This window comes from Lepidochelys olivacea, assembly GCF_965140295.1.
Source record: "Lepidochelys olivacea isolate rLepOli2 genome assembly, chromosome: 3".
Lineage (NCBI taxonomy): Eukaryota > Metazoa > Chordata > Testudines > Cheloniidae > Lepidochelys > Lepidochelys olivacea.
This window is the reverse complement of record NC_140413.1, coordinates 60,234,717-60,247,420: the sequence shown is the minus strand read 5'-3', so window position 1 is coordinate 60,247,420 and position 12,704 is coordinate 60,234,717. Positions and strand designations below refer to the sequence as shown.

General features: G+C 39.2%; 1 protein-coding gene across 4 annotated transcripts in view; it reads right to left on the bottom strand.

Annotated features, from left to right (window-relative positions):
* The window catches only part of SENP6 (SUMO specific peptidase 6), a 166,265-nt gene that overhangs the window by 120,921 nt on the left and 32,640 nt on the right, over nucleotides 1-12,704 (bottom strand). For all 4 annotated transcript variants that reach the window (XM_084624521.1, XM_084624523.1, XM_084624524.1 and 1 more), the window contains exons 3-4: nucleotides 11,643-11,706; nucleotides 10,210-10,352 (exon numbers count right to left, since the gene is read on the bottom strand). In XM_084624521.1, coding sequence (XP_084480647.1) covers nucleotides 10,210-10,352; nucleotides 11,643-11,706 — 207 coding nt within the window. The remainder of the gene's footprint in view (nucleotides 1-10,209; nucleotides 10,353-11,642; nucleotides 11,707-12,704) is intronic.

Sequence of the window (12,704 nt, the reverse complement as noted above, 5' to 3'; positions counted from 1 at the left end):
ATTTGTTTTATCTAATCCAATGTGATTAAACTGAAATGTGTGGGAAACTCCATCTGAGGTGGCATGTTATGTGCATATTATTTCTACTGAAGCAATAACAAACTTAATATAAACTTGTATTATATTAAGTCCAGAAGAGGGCTGGGCAGTACAGGACATACATTTCTGGGGAAAAATCTAAGACTGGGAGTCTGTTTAGGTCACTCTGCAGTATCACCAAGGCTGGTAAGAGCTAAAGTGTGGCTGGCTGCAGCGCACGCACGCACACACACAGCCAGTAGTGACTTGCATGCTGGGGGCTGTTTGTGAGCAGTCCAGGCTGATGGCTACAGCAGGAAAGCATTGTAAAGGGCACCTCAGGTTAGAGAGGAAGCTGCTCAGTCTGCATTGTACCCTCATATATTACAGAGATGTGTTCTTTGTTCTGCATTTTTGTTCCGCCTTACTTTTTAGTTCAGCAATATGAATGCGTTCAGGAAGAAATGTGCTACCTTTAAGGAGCTGCTGTATTGTGTGTAAGGATTTTAATTTCACTTTTGATTTCAATGTGTTTTTAACTTAAGGAAAAAAAAAGGGAAAAGGTTAAAGACCTTCCTAATGTTCAGTACAGTGCTAGTGACTGGCACAATTACTCCCTCAAGTATATTGAATTTAGTTGTACTATGTTCATTATTAATTAGTGGCTCAGTTTGTTACAACCAAGCCCAGTACCCAGCCGTAATCACTAGTCTGTTGCAAGTGGACCCAGCCGCCAAATTCAAGTTGGTTGGGTCTGGGTAGAATCTAATCACTATTTCTAGCTTTGGTCTATACAGCATATGCCCAGTCTCAGAACTCTTGTCAGAGGGCGGTCCATGGGCCATAGAGCACTGCCACGCAGCCACTCTAAATCCCACAAATCACTGCTTAAAACCTGTGAGCTTCCTCAGCTGCTTACACGCAGTCCTTCGAGCTCCACCTCAGATGCGGACACTCCGGGCTTCTAATTTAACACCTTTGAACATAAGAACAGCCACACTGGGTCAGACCAAAGCTCCATCTAGCCCAGTGTCCGGTCTTCCGACAGTGGCAAATGCCAGGTGCCCCAGAGGGAATGAACAGAACAGGTAATCATCAAGTGATCCATTCCCACTCCTAGCTTCTGGCAAACAGAGGCTAGGAACACCATCCCTGTCAATCCTGGCTAATAGCCATCACTGGACCTATCCTCCATGAATATATCAAGTTCTTTTTTGAACTCTGTTATAGTCTTGGCCTTCACAACATCCTCTGGCAAAGAGGGTTCCACAGGCTGACTGTGCGTTGTGTGAAGAAATACTTCCTTTTGTTTTAAACCTCCTATTACTTTCATTTGGTGACCCCTAGTTCTTGTTATGAGGAGGAGTAAACAACACTTCCCTATTTACTTTCTCCACAACAGTCATGATTTTATAGACCTCCATCGTAGCCCCCACCCGTAGTGGTCTCTTTTCCAAGCTGAAAAAGTCCCAGTCTTCTTAATCTCTTCTCATATGGAAGCTGTTCTGTACCTCTAATCATTTTTGTTACCCTTTTCTGAACCTTTTCCAGTTCCACTATATCTTTTTTGAAATGGGGCGACCACATCTGCACACAGTATTCAAGATGTGGGCATACCATTGATTTATATAGAGGCAATATGATATTTTCTGTCTTATTATCTATCCCTTTCTTAATGATTCGCAACATTCTGTTCACTTTTTTGACTGTAGCTGCACATTGAGTAGGTGTTTTCAGAGAACTATCCACAATGACTCCAAGATCCCTTTCTTGAGTAGTAACAGCTAATTTAGACCCCATTCATTTTATATGTATAGTTGGAATTATGTTTTCCAATGTGCATTACTTTGCATTTATCAATATTGAATTTCATCTGCCATTTTGTTGCCCAGTCACCCAAGTTTTGAGAGATCCTTTTGTAGCTCTTCGCAGTCTGCCTGGGACTTAATTATCTTGACTAGATAACATGGGGACAACATGGCAGAAAACAAGAACAGAGTTAACAATGGAACTTCTTAACCAGAGAAGCTTTACTCAAAGCACTCTAGAGAGTTAAAGACCTTTGAAAATAACTGAAGTCCTGAGATACACCCTCCCTTGGACTAATCTTACCCTTTCTGTGAGTCTGAGGTTCATAAGCACTTCAGGAAAGCAGAGTCTCTCCTGCCTTCTTTCTTCTGCAAGTCCTCCTCATATTTGGTGATGGTTACTCCTAATCTCCACCCCCTCCTACACAAAGAAGAACCCTACTCTTAAACAGGGTCTCCCCTCTATGACATACACAAAACTGAGAAGCTCCAGCCACACCTCTCTCTTGCCTGCATGACGGCAGGCCCTTGAGTAGAAAAGCCATTGTTACACGAAGCTGGGCCAACAGCTGAGAGCCAATCAAAGTCAATAGCTCTTGGTCTCAAACACCTTTCCTAAGCAAGACAACTATCTGAATGCAGTATAATAGGTTATCCCTGGTGGCAGGGGGCAGATGTGCTCACACCACTGAATGTGCACATACCACTGACTACACAGACTTCTTGCTTTCAGTTCCTGTGCCTCATGCTACAATGGCTCCTGGCTACCAAAAGAAGCAACTGCAGGAAAACACCTGCTCAGCATCCACAGCCCTGGGCTTGAGCATGCTCAGTGCAAATGGAATCTTCAGACAATTTAACTGCCAAACTAACAAGTCTCTATTAAGCATATGCGAACTGCAGTTTTTGGGAGGCTTTTAACTTGGCCAATTTGGACAGGGGGTGACAAAAGGCACATGACTGACAGCAGGATGACAGCCCTGCCAAATTTCAAGATCATATTTCAAAGTACGGAGATGATAAAACTTCCTAATGAAATGGACATAGGCACTTAATGTGGGCAAAATAATATATTTCTCCCCAACTTTGTTCTTAGAAACGGCTGAATTTTGCTGAAACATTAAAAAAAAAAAAAGCAGCTCAAGGCACACATCCGGCATGGGAAATTACAGTCCGAATAGTTGTTATAAACAACAAATGAAACAGGGTCTTGCAACGGAAGGTGTTTGGCAACCTGAATTATATGTTGCTACCAGCTCTACCTATAATCAGGTCAGAAGTGACTACAGGGCTCTGGGAGTAAGGGTGAAAGAGTTGGGGGCACAGGTGGTGTTCTCTTTGATCCTTCTGGTAAAGGGTAAGGGGTGGGGCCCAGGCAGACACAGATGCAGCCAGGCATTCACCTCCAGGATGCGAAGATGCTGTTCCAGCAAGAAGGCCTGCTAAGCAGAGATGGGGTCCGCCTACTGAGGAAGGGGAAAGAGCATATTTGGATACAGACTGGCTAACCTAATGAGGAAGGCTTTAAACTAGGGGGCAGGTGACCAAAGCCCACAGGTAAGTCAAAAACATGGAGACCTGGGAGAAGGGTTTAGAATTTTTTTTTGGGGGTGGGGGGGGAGGAGAGCATGGGCTGTTATAGTAGGGATAAAGAAGAGACGAGACAGAACTGGAAGAGGGGAATCAAATCAGTATCTTAGATGTCTGTATACTAACACGAGAAGTATGAGGAATAAACAGGAAGAATTCAAAATGCTAGTAAATAAACACAACTATGACATAGTTGGCATCACAGGGAACAGCTTCCTCAGGAAGGACAGGCAAGGAAACAAGGGACGAGGTGTTGCCTTATATATTAAAAACGTATATGCCTGGACTGAGGTTGGGATGGAAATAGGAGACAGACTTCTTGAATGTCTCCAGGTAAGGATAAAAAGGAGTAAAAAACAAGGGTGATGTCATGGTAGGGGTCTACTACAGACTACCTAACCAGGCAGAAGAGGTGGATGCGGCTTTTTTTAAACAACTAGCCATCATCCAAAGCACAGGACTTGGTGGTGATGGGGGACTTCAACTACTCAGATACCTGTTTGGAAAAATAACAGTAAGGCACAGATTATCTAACAAGTTCCTGGAATGTACTGAAGACAATTTTTTAATTCATAAGGTGGAGAAAGCTACTTGGAGAGAGGCTGTTCTAGATTTGATTTTGACAAATAGGGAGGAACTGTTTGAGAATATGAAAGTGAAAGGCAGCTTGGGTGAAGGTGATCATGAAATGGTAGAGTTCATGATTCTAAGGATTGGTAGGAGGAAGAACAGCAAAATAAAGACAATGGATTTCAAGAAGGCACACTTTAGAAAACTCAGGGAGTTGGTAGATCAGATCCCATGGGAAGCAAGTTTAAGGGGAAAAACAATTGAAGACAGTTAGCAGTTCTTCAAAGAGAGACATTATTAAGGGCACAAGAGCAAACTATCCCACTGTGTAGGAAAGATAGGAAGTATGGCAAGAGACCACCCTGGCTTAACCAGGAGATCTTCAGTGATCTAAAAATAATAATAAAAAAAATAAATAAAAGGAGTCCTACAAAAAGTGGTAACTAGGTCAAATTACAAAGGATGAATATAAACAAATAACACAAGTATGTAGGGACAAAATTAGAAAGGCTAAGGCACAAAATGAGATCAAACTAGCTAGAGACATAAAAGGAACAAATATTCCACAAATATATTACAAGCAAGACCAGACCAAAGAGAGGGTAGACCCGTTACTCAGCGGGGGGGGCCAAAAAAGTGGAAATGGCAGAGGTGCTTAATGACTTCTTTGTTTCAGTTTTCCCCAAGAAGGTTGGTGGTGACTGGACATCTAACATAGTGAATGTCAGTGAAAATGAGGTTGGATCAAAATAGGAAAAGAACAAGTTAAAAATTACTTAGACAAGTTAGATGTCTTCAAGTCACCAGGGCCTGGTGAAATGCGTCCTAGAATACTCAAGGAGCTGACTGAGGAGATATCTGAGCCATTAGCGATCTTTGAAAAGTCATGGAAGACCGGAGAGATTCCAGACAACTGGAAAAGGGCAAATATAGTGCCAATCTGTAAGAAGTTAAATAAGGACAACCCGGGGAATTACAGACCAGTCAGCTTAACTTCTGTGCCCAGAAAGATAACAGAGCAAATAATTAAGCAATCAATTTGCAAACAGCAAGAAGATAATAAGGTGGTAAGTAAGAGTTAGCATGGATTTGTCAAGAACAAAGTGTGTCAAACCAACCTGATGACATGTTACCCTGTCAAAGAAAGCTTTGTGGCTGGGGGGGGAAAGCAGTAGATGTGGTATATCTTGACCTTAGTAAAGCTTTTAATACCGTCTCACATGACTGTCTCATAAACAAAACTGGGGAAATGCAACCTAGATGGAGCTACAACCATGGTGGGTGCAAAACTGGTTGGAAAACCGTTCCCAGAGAGTAGTTATCAGTGGTTCACAGTCATGCTGGAAGGGCATAACTAGTGGGGTCCCACAGGGATCAGTTCTGGGTCAGTTTCTGTTCAATATCTTCATCAATGATTTAGATAATGGTATAGAGAGTAAACTTATAAAGTTTGTGGACGATACCAAGCTAGGAGCAGTTGCAAGTGCTTTGGAGGACAGGATTAAAATTCAAAATGATCTGGACAAACTAGAGAAATGGTCTGAAGAAAATAGGATGAAATTCAACAAGGACAAATGAAAAGTACTCCATTTAGGAAGAAACAATCATTTGCACACATACAAAATGGAAAATGACTGTCTAGGAAGTAGTACTGCGGAAAGGGGATCTGGGGGGTCATAATGGACCATAAGCTAAATGAGTCAATAGTGTAATACTGTTGCAAAAAAAAAAAAAACAAAAAAAAACAAAACAAAACAAAACAAAAAAACATCATTCTGGGATTTATTAGCAGGAGTGTTATAAGCAAGAAAAGAGAAGCAATTCTTCCACTCTATTCAGTGCTGATTAAGCCTCAACTGGAGTACTGTATCGTTCTGGGCATCACATTTCAAGAAAGATGTGAACAAACTGGGGAAAGTCCAGAGAAGAGCAACAAAAATTATTAAAGGTGTAGAAAACATGATCTGTAAGGGAAGATTGAAAAAATTGGCTTTGTTTAGTCTGGAAAAAAGAGAAGACTAATGGGGGACATAACAGTTTTCAAGTACATAAAAAGTTGTTACAAGGAAGAGGGAAAAAAAATTATTGTTCTCAACCTCTGAGGATAGGACAAGAAGGAATGGGCTTAAAATGCAGCAAGGGCGATTTAAGTTGGACTTTAGGAAAAACTTCCTGCTAGGGTAGTTAAGCATTGGAATAAATTGCCTAGGGAGGTTGTGGAATCTCCATCACTGGAGATTTTTAGGAGCAGGTTAGAGAAACACCTGTCAGGGATGGTCTAGATCAGTGGTTCTCAAACTTTTGTACTGGTGACCCCTTTCACATAGCAAGCCTCTGAGTGTGACCCTCCCCCCCCCAAATTAAAAACACTTGTTCATATATTTAACACCATTATAAATGCTGGAAGCAAAGAGGGTTTGGGGTGGAGGCTAACAGCTCACAACCCCCCATGTAATAACCTCACAACCCCCAGAGCGGTCCCGACCCCCAGTTTGAGAACCCCTGGTCTAGATAATACTTAGTCCATGAGTGCAGGGGACTGGACAAGATGACCTCTCGAAGTCCCTTCCAGTCCTATAGTTCTATAATGCATGCGTATTACTGTAACCATAACAGCTAGACACCCCCCCACACACCTTTTTTTTTTTTTCTTTTTAAATTAAAGCTGAGACCATGTATCAGTGCTCACCCAACCTGCACAATCCTCCTCACTGCCAGGCATTCACCCACGTTAGGAAAAACACTGATTTACAATACTGCTACATTAATTTAAATGCTTTTCATCAGACGATCTAAAAACATATCTTATATAGGTGGGTTATATAATCCTCATTTTACAAATGGGGGGTGGGGAGGAAGAGGAGAGGAATTGAAGCACAGTGACTTCCCAAGGTCTCAGACTATCACTGAGGAATTCAGGAATTTCATAAATCTCATCTGCTCACAGCTAATTCTGTGATTTAATTGTATGACTAAACTTTTCAGTCTGCTGAGAATTAGATGTCCAAAACTCAAGAGAATTACTACTGAGTACCCTTCATATTGTACATCAGTGGGCACATTAATGTTCACAATAAACAAACTGGTCCCAATTATGTAAATCTACAGAACAAAATATACAAAAACAGGAAAAATATATTTTTGGCCTTTCTTGTGATGCATGTAATATATAAAAGTTAGGAGATGCTGCACTTCAGTATTAAACGAAGATAACTGCTTGTAGGATAATCACATTCCTGACCAGATTAAATGACCGAAGTCAGAAAAGCAGTTAGCGGTAAGAGATACCAGTAATAGTTTCAACACCATCAAAAATGTTCATTGCAGCCAAGGTGGTGTTTTTCATTCATGCCTTCGTTCGTGATTTTAACAGTGTTTTGCGTTTATACTTTATTTTCCTAAAGAAAGGTTGATTCTCATTGGTCGATAACCATTAAAACAAATTTAGCTGCAACTAAATATAGCTTTACGCTAAATTTGGTGCCTCTTTTTGTTAACCAAGAAGATATAGTGTATCTATGCACATTTATTGAACAACTATATAGCTTACCTTCCGTTTCTTAATTTTTTTTTTTATTATGTTAGAAAATGGTGAATGATGCATTTCTCATTTACTGGATGATTAAATTTTTACTTGCAGTTTTTATCCAGCCCTTTTTGGATGTAAATTCAAATTTAATTACTAGAGTGCAAAACAGCACTAATTTTTTTAAGCTAATTAAACTACCTTAAATGTGCTATATCTATAAGACGGAAAAGTTTATCAAAATGAATTTTCCAATTAAAACTAACATTTCTTAAAACAAAGGAGTGGTATCTCTAGTTAGTGAGCTGAGCTGACTGTTTCTGGTCACCACATGCTGTAAGATCTTACAGCTAGTAGATCTCATCCTCTCATAGATTGGAAGAAGAAAGCTTGCTTTCCTTCTTTTTCAACTCCCCATTTGTTTCTTAACTAATGGACTCATCATTCAAATGAACTAATGGAATAAACTGAAAAGAAGAAACTATTTCTCTGCACCTGCAAAAGAAATCTACTGTCAGTCTTCATGGAGTTCAGAGGAGTTTTAGATATGGGAGATTTAATTAAATCTCCGTGTAGCAATAAACTTTTGCATTGTAAATTATAGCTATTTAAAGCTTATTCCAAGCAAATAACTTTACTTTATAGTTCTTTATATACAACTGTTAGAGTGAAATACCCTTTATAGGCAAATCTGAGTCACTTAATTTATTGTACTACAGAAAAATTACACCAAAAATGAACATTTAGTGCAGAATCTCACTAAATAATTGGAACACCCATTGCAAGGTACTTGCTACTTGGCAAAATTAAATAAGCAAAAGAAAACAAATGCAGGAAAAAATATACTTTGTTTATCTGATGGATGTAGGTTTTTATATGTCCTTCACCAGAGTAGCATTTCAGCATCTCCCCAGTAATTAAAATTAAAAATTAAAATAAAATCAACTCCTCTTCCATTGCTTGTAGAATTTAGAAGAGATGAGTTTGACCCATGCGCATTACACGCTTGCATGCTATTGGAGAAATGCTAAATCAAAGCAGTCGAGTTTGCATATAGTTCTTCTGTCAGGTGAAGTTAATTTCACATAGGTTTTCAAATTTGGGGGGCAGACTGCTCATGGGTGTTTCGCTATGGACCAGTGTAACAGCTTCTTCCTATCTGGGGCCAAGGAGGTTTCTCATTTCAGCCTGAAGTTCTTGTATTCCTTATATTTATATTCGGTCCAAGGACTCAGATCAGACTACATGTAGCTGGAAATTGTATGGTTAGGAACAGAATGGTTTGACCATTTACAGATTTGTTTTCTCCATATCAAGAGTCTTTAGTGTACAGAGTAGTGGGAGGAAACGAGGCGAGATAGCACTGGATGTAAGGTCATTCCATGTTTCTATGATGCACACTAGCTGAAGTGACTCTCCATGACAAGATAGTCACTGGAACTGTCATATTCACTAATAAGAGACAAATAGCAGTGTAGCCATGTTGGTCCCATGATAGCAGTGAGAGAGGGTAGGTGAGGTAACATCTTTTATTGGACTAAAATTCTATTTACAGAAGGGACTAGCTTTTGAAAGATAAAAGATAGAGAGGGAGGCGGGGTAGTACCTTTTATTGGACCAACTTCCATTGGCAGAAGGGTTAAGCTTTTGAACTCCACAAAGCCCTGTTAGGTCTCTGTGGAGCTCAAAAGCTAGTCCCTTCTGTAAACAGAATTGTAGTCCAATAAAAGATATTACCTCACCTACCCTCTCTCACTCATATCGTGGGACCAACATGGCTACACTACCACTTACTAACCAATAACTTACTGCTTATCAACACAAGGCTGAGGTTCAGGTTATGCTTTGTTTGACTTTATATAGGATGGCTACTTATTGACTGGATGTAGTGGTCTTGTGATCTTTTCTCTGCACAGGGGGTGGATGGGAACTGACTGCACTGGAAACAATTTAACTATATTATGAACTTCCTGTGGCTGGTGTTTCATATAGCTATTGCTTTCAGTTACAACTTGAATAGGAGTAGAGTAGGAGGATTGTCAGTTTTGAATACCAGCAGTGGTGGTGAGCAGCTGGAACACCAGATAGAAAGATATCAGCATTTGTGCTCAATTCTTTTGAGACCAGAGCTCAGGCTGAATCTGAGAGTGAGTAGAGTTGATGAAGACTTGCTCTGAAGTAGTGCAAAGTGGTTCTTGTGTGATATAATGTCCTATAGGAGGGAAAATGAAGGAACATCGCAGCTAGTGCTGGAGATGGCCTGGAAGAGGCAGAAGCCTATGACCAAGAGAGAGTACATTACACTCTGTACCTCAGGGTGATGAATGGGAGACTGGGTGATGGTAGAAGCAGTCTTGAATGGTACTTAGTCCAGATACAAGTGAATATCCAGGGTCAGTTACTTTTGTGCAGAAAGCCTTCAGCATTTACTAGTAAGTGGTATGTAACACATTTTGTAAGAGTAATGGAATTTTAAAAGATCTTAAATTTTGCTGAAAAGGAGAGACCACTTTTATTTGTAACTTGCCAATTGTACAGATTAGCAAAGTGCAAACTGAGAGTCTTTGCTGTAGTTTCCTTAATGTCACACCGGTCAGTAAAAAAAAAAAAAGTATCTAAAATGATATTCATATATCATGTTTAAATAAAACTGATGGTTAACTAAACAATTACTTAGTAAACTTGGAAACTCTGTACCTCAGTTTCTTGCTATTTGCCAGCATGTTGAGTCCAATTGAGTTCCCTTTCAAAACTCTATAACTTCCAGTTTTGCCTCGCCTTGCATACGTTTTTATGTACTCGCCACTGGTGCCAACGGTTCCTGGTCGACAGCGTAGTGACTGTAATGAGACAATTAGCAAAATGTTTGGTTGATGAGAGTATACAACTATTAAGTTGTGAAATACTTATATGAATACTCACTGGAATCCATATTTACGTTGCCTTTGTACTAGATGTTAAAGATCTTAATGTTCTATCTAAAAACCTAGTCAAAAGCCGTTTCCTATATAAATCCTGTCCCTTGGTCTTCAAACAGTTTTCCCCAAGATCTCATAACTCAAACTAAAATTATGTTTCATATAATATTCTGTTCAGAACTCTGTCTAAAGTTTTGTCCTGGATAGCATAATTCCAGGAACTACAAAAAATGAAAAGAGAACATGCCATTTATACAGAGAAAATTTTACAATGTCCTTAAACCTAGAAAAAGGTAAATAAATAGGAAATAAAACTATTCTGCATTGCCAAGATGATGTCTTTCTGAGATAATATCAGCATTTCAACTATATTTTGTCAGATTCCAGATAGCATTTTACTTGCTCAGACTTTTTGAGCTTTGGAAAATATCTTAATAGAGGACTATTCCCTTTTGATTACTGTTAAATTTATTAAGCCTGTATTAATATAAACTTGTCAATTTAAAAATATAATGGATGGCTGCTCTTTATTGTAGTTAAATAGTACTGCTATAGCCATATCCAGCCTATTCCTCATTATCTATGGAGTCATCACCTGTAGCCATTTGCTTAATCGTTCATTTGGTCTGTTTCATTGGGTTGCATCTCTTGCGTGATTTGTTAGGGAGAAAGGCAGCCTCTCTTTCCTACACATACCCACTACTCAAAACACTGAAATTTTCAAGCTTTATGAAACTTCTTTCCAACAAAATACTTTAGCACCTGCCATCAAAATCGCAAAAGAACACAACCACCCTTCACTGCTTCCCCCGCCTTCCCTTTGGCAGATACACACATACTCAAAACCAGGAAATACATCAGCATATGTGGTCAAGAAAGATTAGGAAGTAAATTTAGTCTTTCCGCAAAGGAAAAATAATTTAGTTTTAGACTGGTAGTTGTCTAGAGATAAACGTAACCATAAATGCTGATAGTTTCAGAGTTCAGAAGAAAAGAAAATATAGTACTGTACAGCAAGCAAGCCCCCTGGAATTCAGAATGAGAAACATACTAAAGGAATGCAACTCAAGATATTTTTGCAGTGTGCATCATAGAAAAGCAACACATTCACCCATTTTTCAAATTTTTTTTAATTCAGTGGGATTACTATACTACTTTGTTTAAAACTAAATTTAACAGGTGTTTTAATGACTGAATATATAAAATACTTGCCTTCTTTTCTTCACTGGGACTGAAGGACCCATCACTCTCATCTATGCTGAGCAGTTTTGCCTCACTAAACAGTTGGGGAGAAAAGTATGGGTATACTGTAATACAGCAAAATGGCAGCAAAATAGTCATAAAACCATACTATAACTCAAAGCCAGTATACACAGATTAAAAAATATATATATTTTTTGTATTTTTAAACAAACAGACCTCCCCAAAAAAACAAACATTACAGTGGGCAGTATAATAAGCAAGCAATATTAATGTTAATCTCCAAACAAATCTAACGTAAGTGAATGCACAAAGAAAACTACGAACAGGAAATGAGAATAAAATAAAGTTACCAGCAATTTGAAATATTGTACTGTTAACAAAACTTAAATATTTAAAAGGGGCCAACCTAATGCCCATGGGGTTACATAAATGGTTATGCTATGCAGAAACCTTTAGTATACGAGATGTTTACACAAAAGGGAAAGTTATACGAACTTTTGGCTCTCCCAGCATTTGTGAAGTTACCATTCACACAAAATGGACACCCAGACACAATAAAGTCCTAAAATTTATCCTGTAAGCAGAAGGTTAATTTGTCCATGGGCAAAAAGAGTATGATTCAATTACTGTCAAACTCACTATGCAAGCTTCACTTCAGGATGCGAGTTTACATGATAAAAATGTTAAGGTATTTAAACTTCCACCAAAACAGACCAGTCTACCTTTGAGAGATATTCATTTTAATAGTAGTTCAGTCGCACAAATTAGGATATGGCTCTGGAGAACTCTTAAGTCTGGATTCTCCAGATGAAAAGGGTACAGAAACCCGTACCTATATGCCAGTGATAGCACAATGAAATAGTAGTATAAATGTAGAGAAATGGGAGTTGGGGAAAAACAGGTATGAAGTTCATAGGATACTGATCTTCTAACACGGGTTACCATATTTGAACTTTCAAAAAAGAGGACACTTCACAGGGGAGGTGTAGTATTAGCTCGTGCCACTGCCCCCGGACCTGCCACAACTCCACCCTCCTCCCCCTCCCTCCCAGCTGTGCGAAACAACTGTTT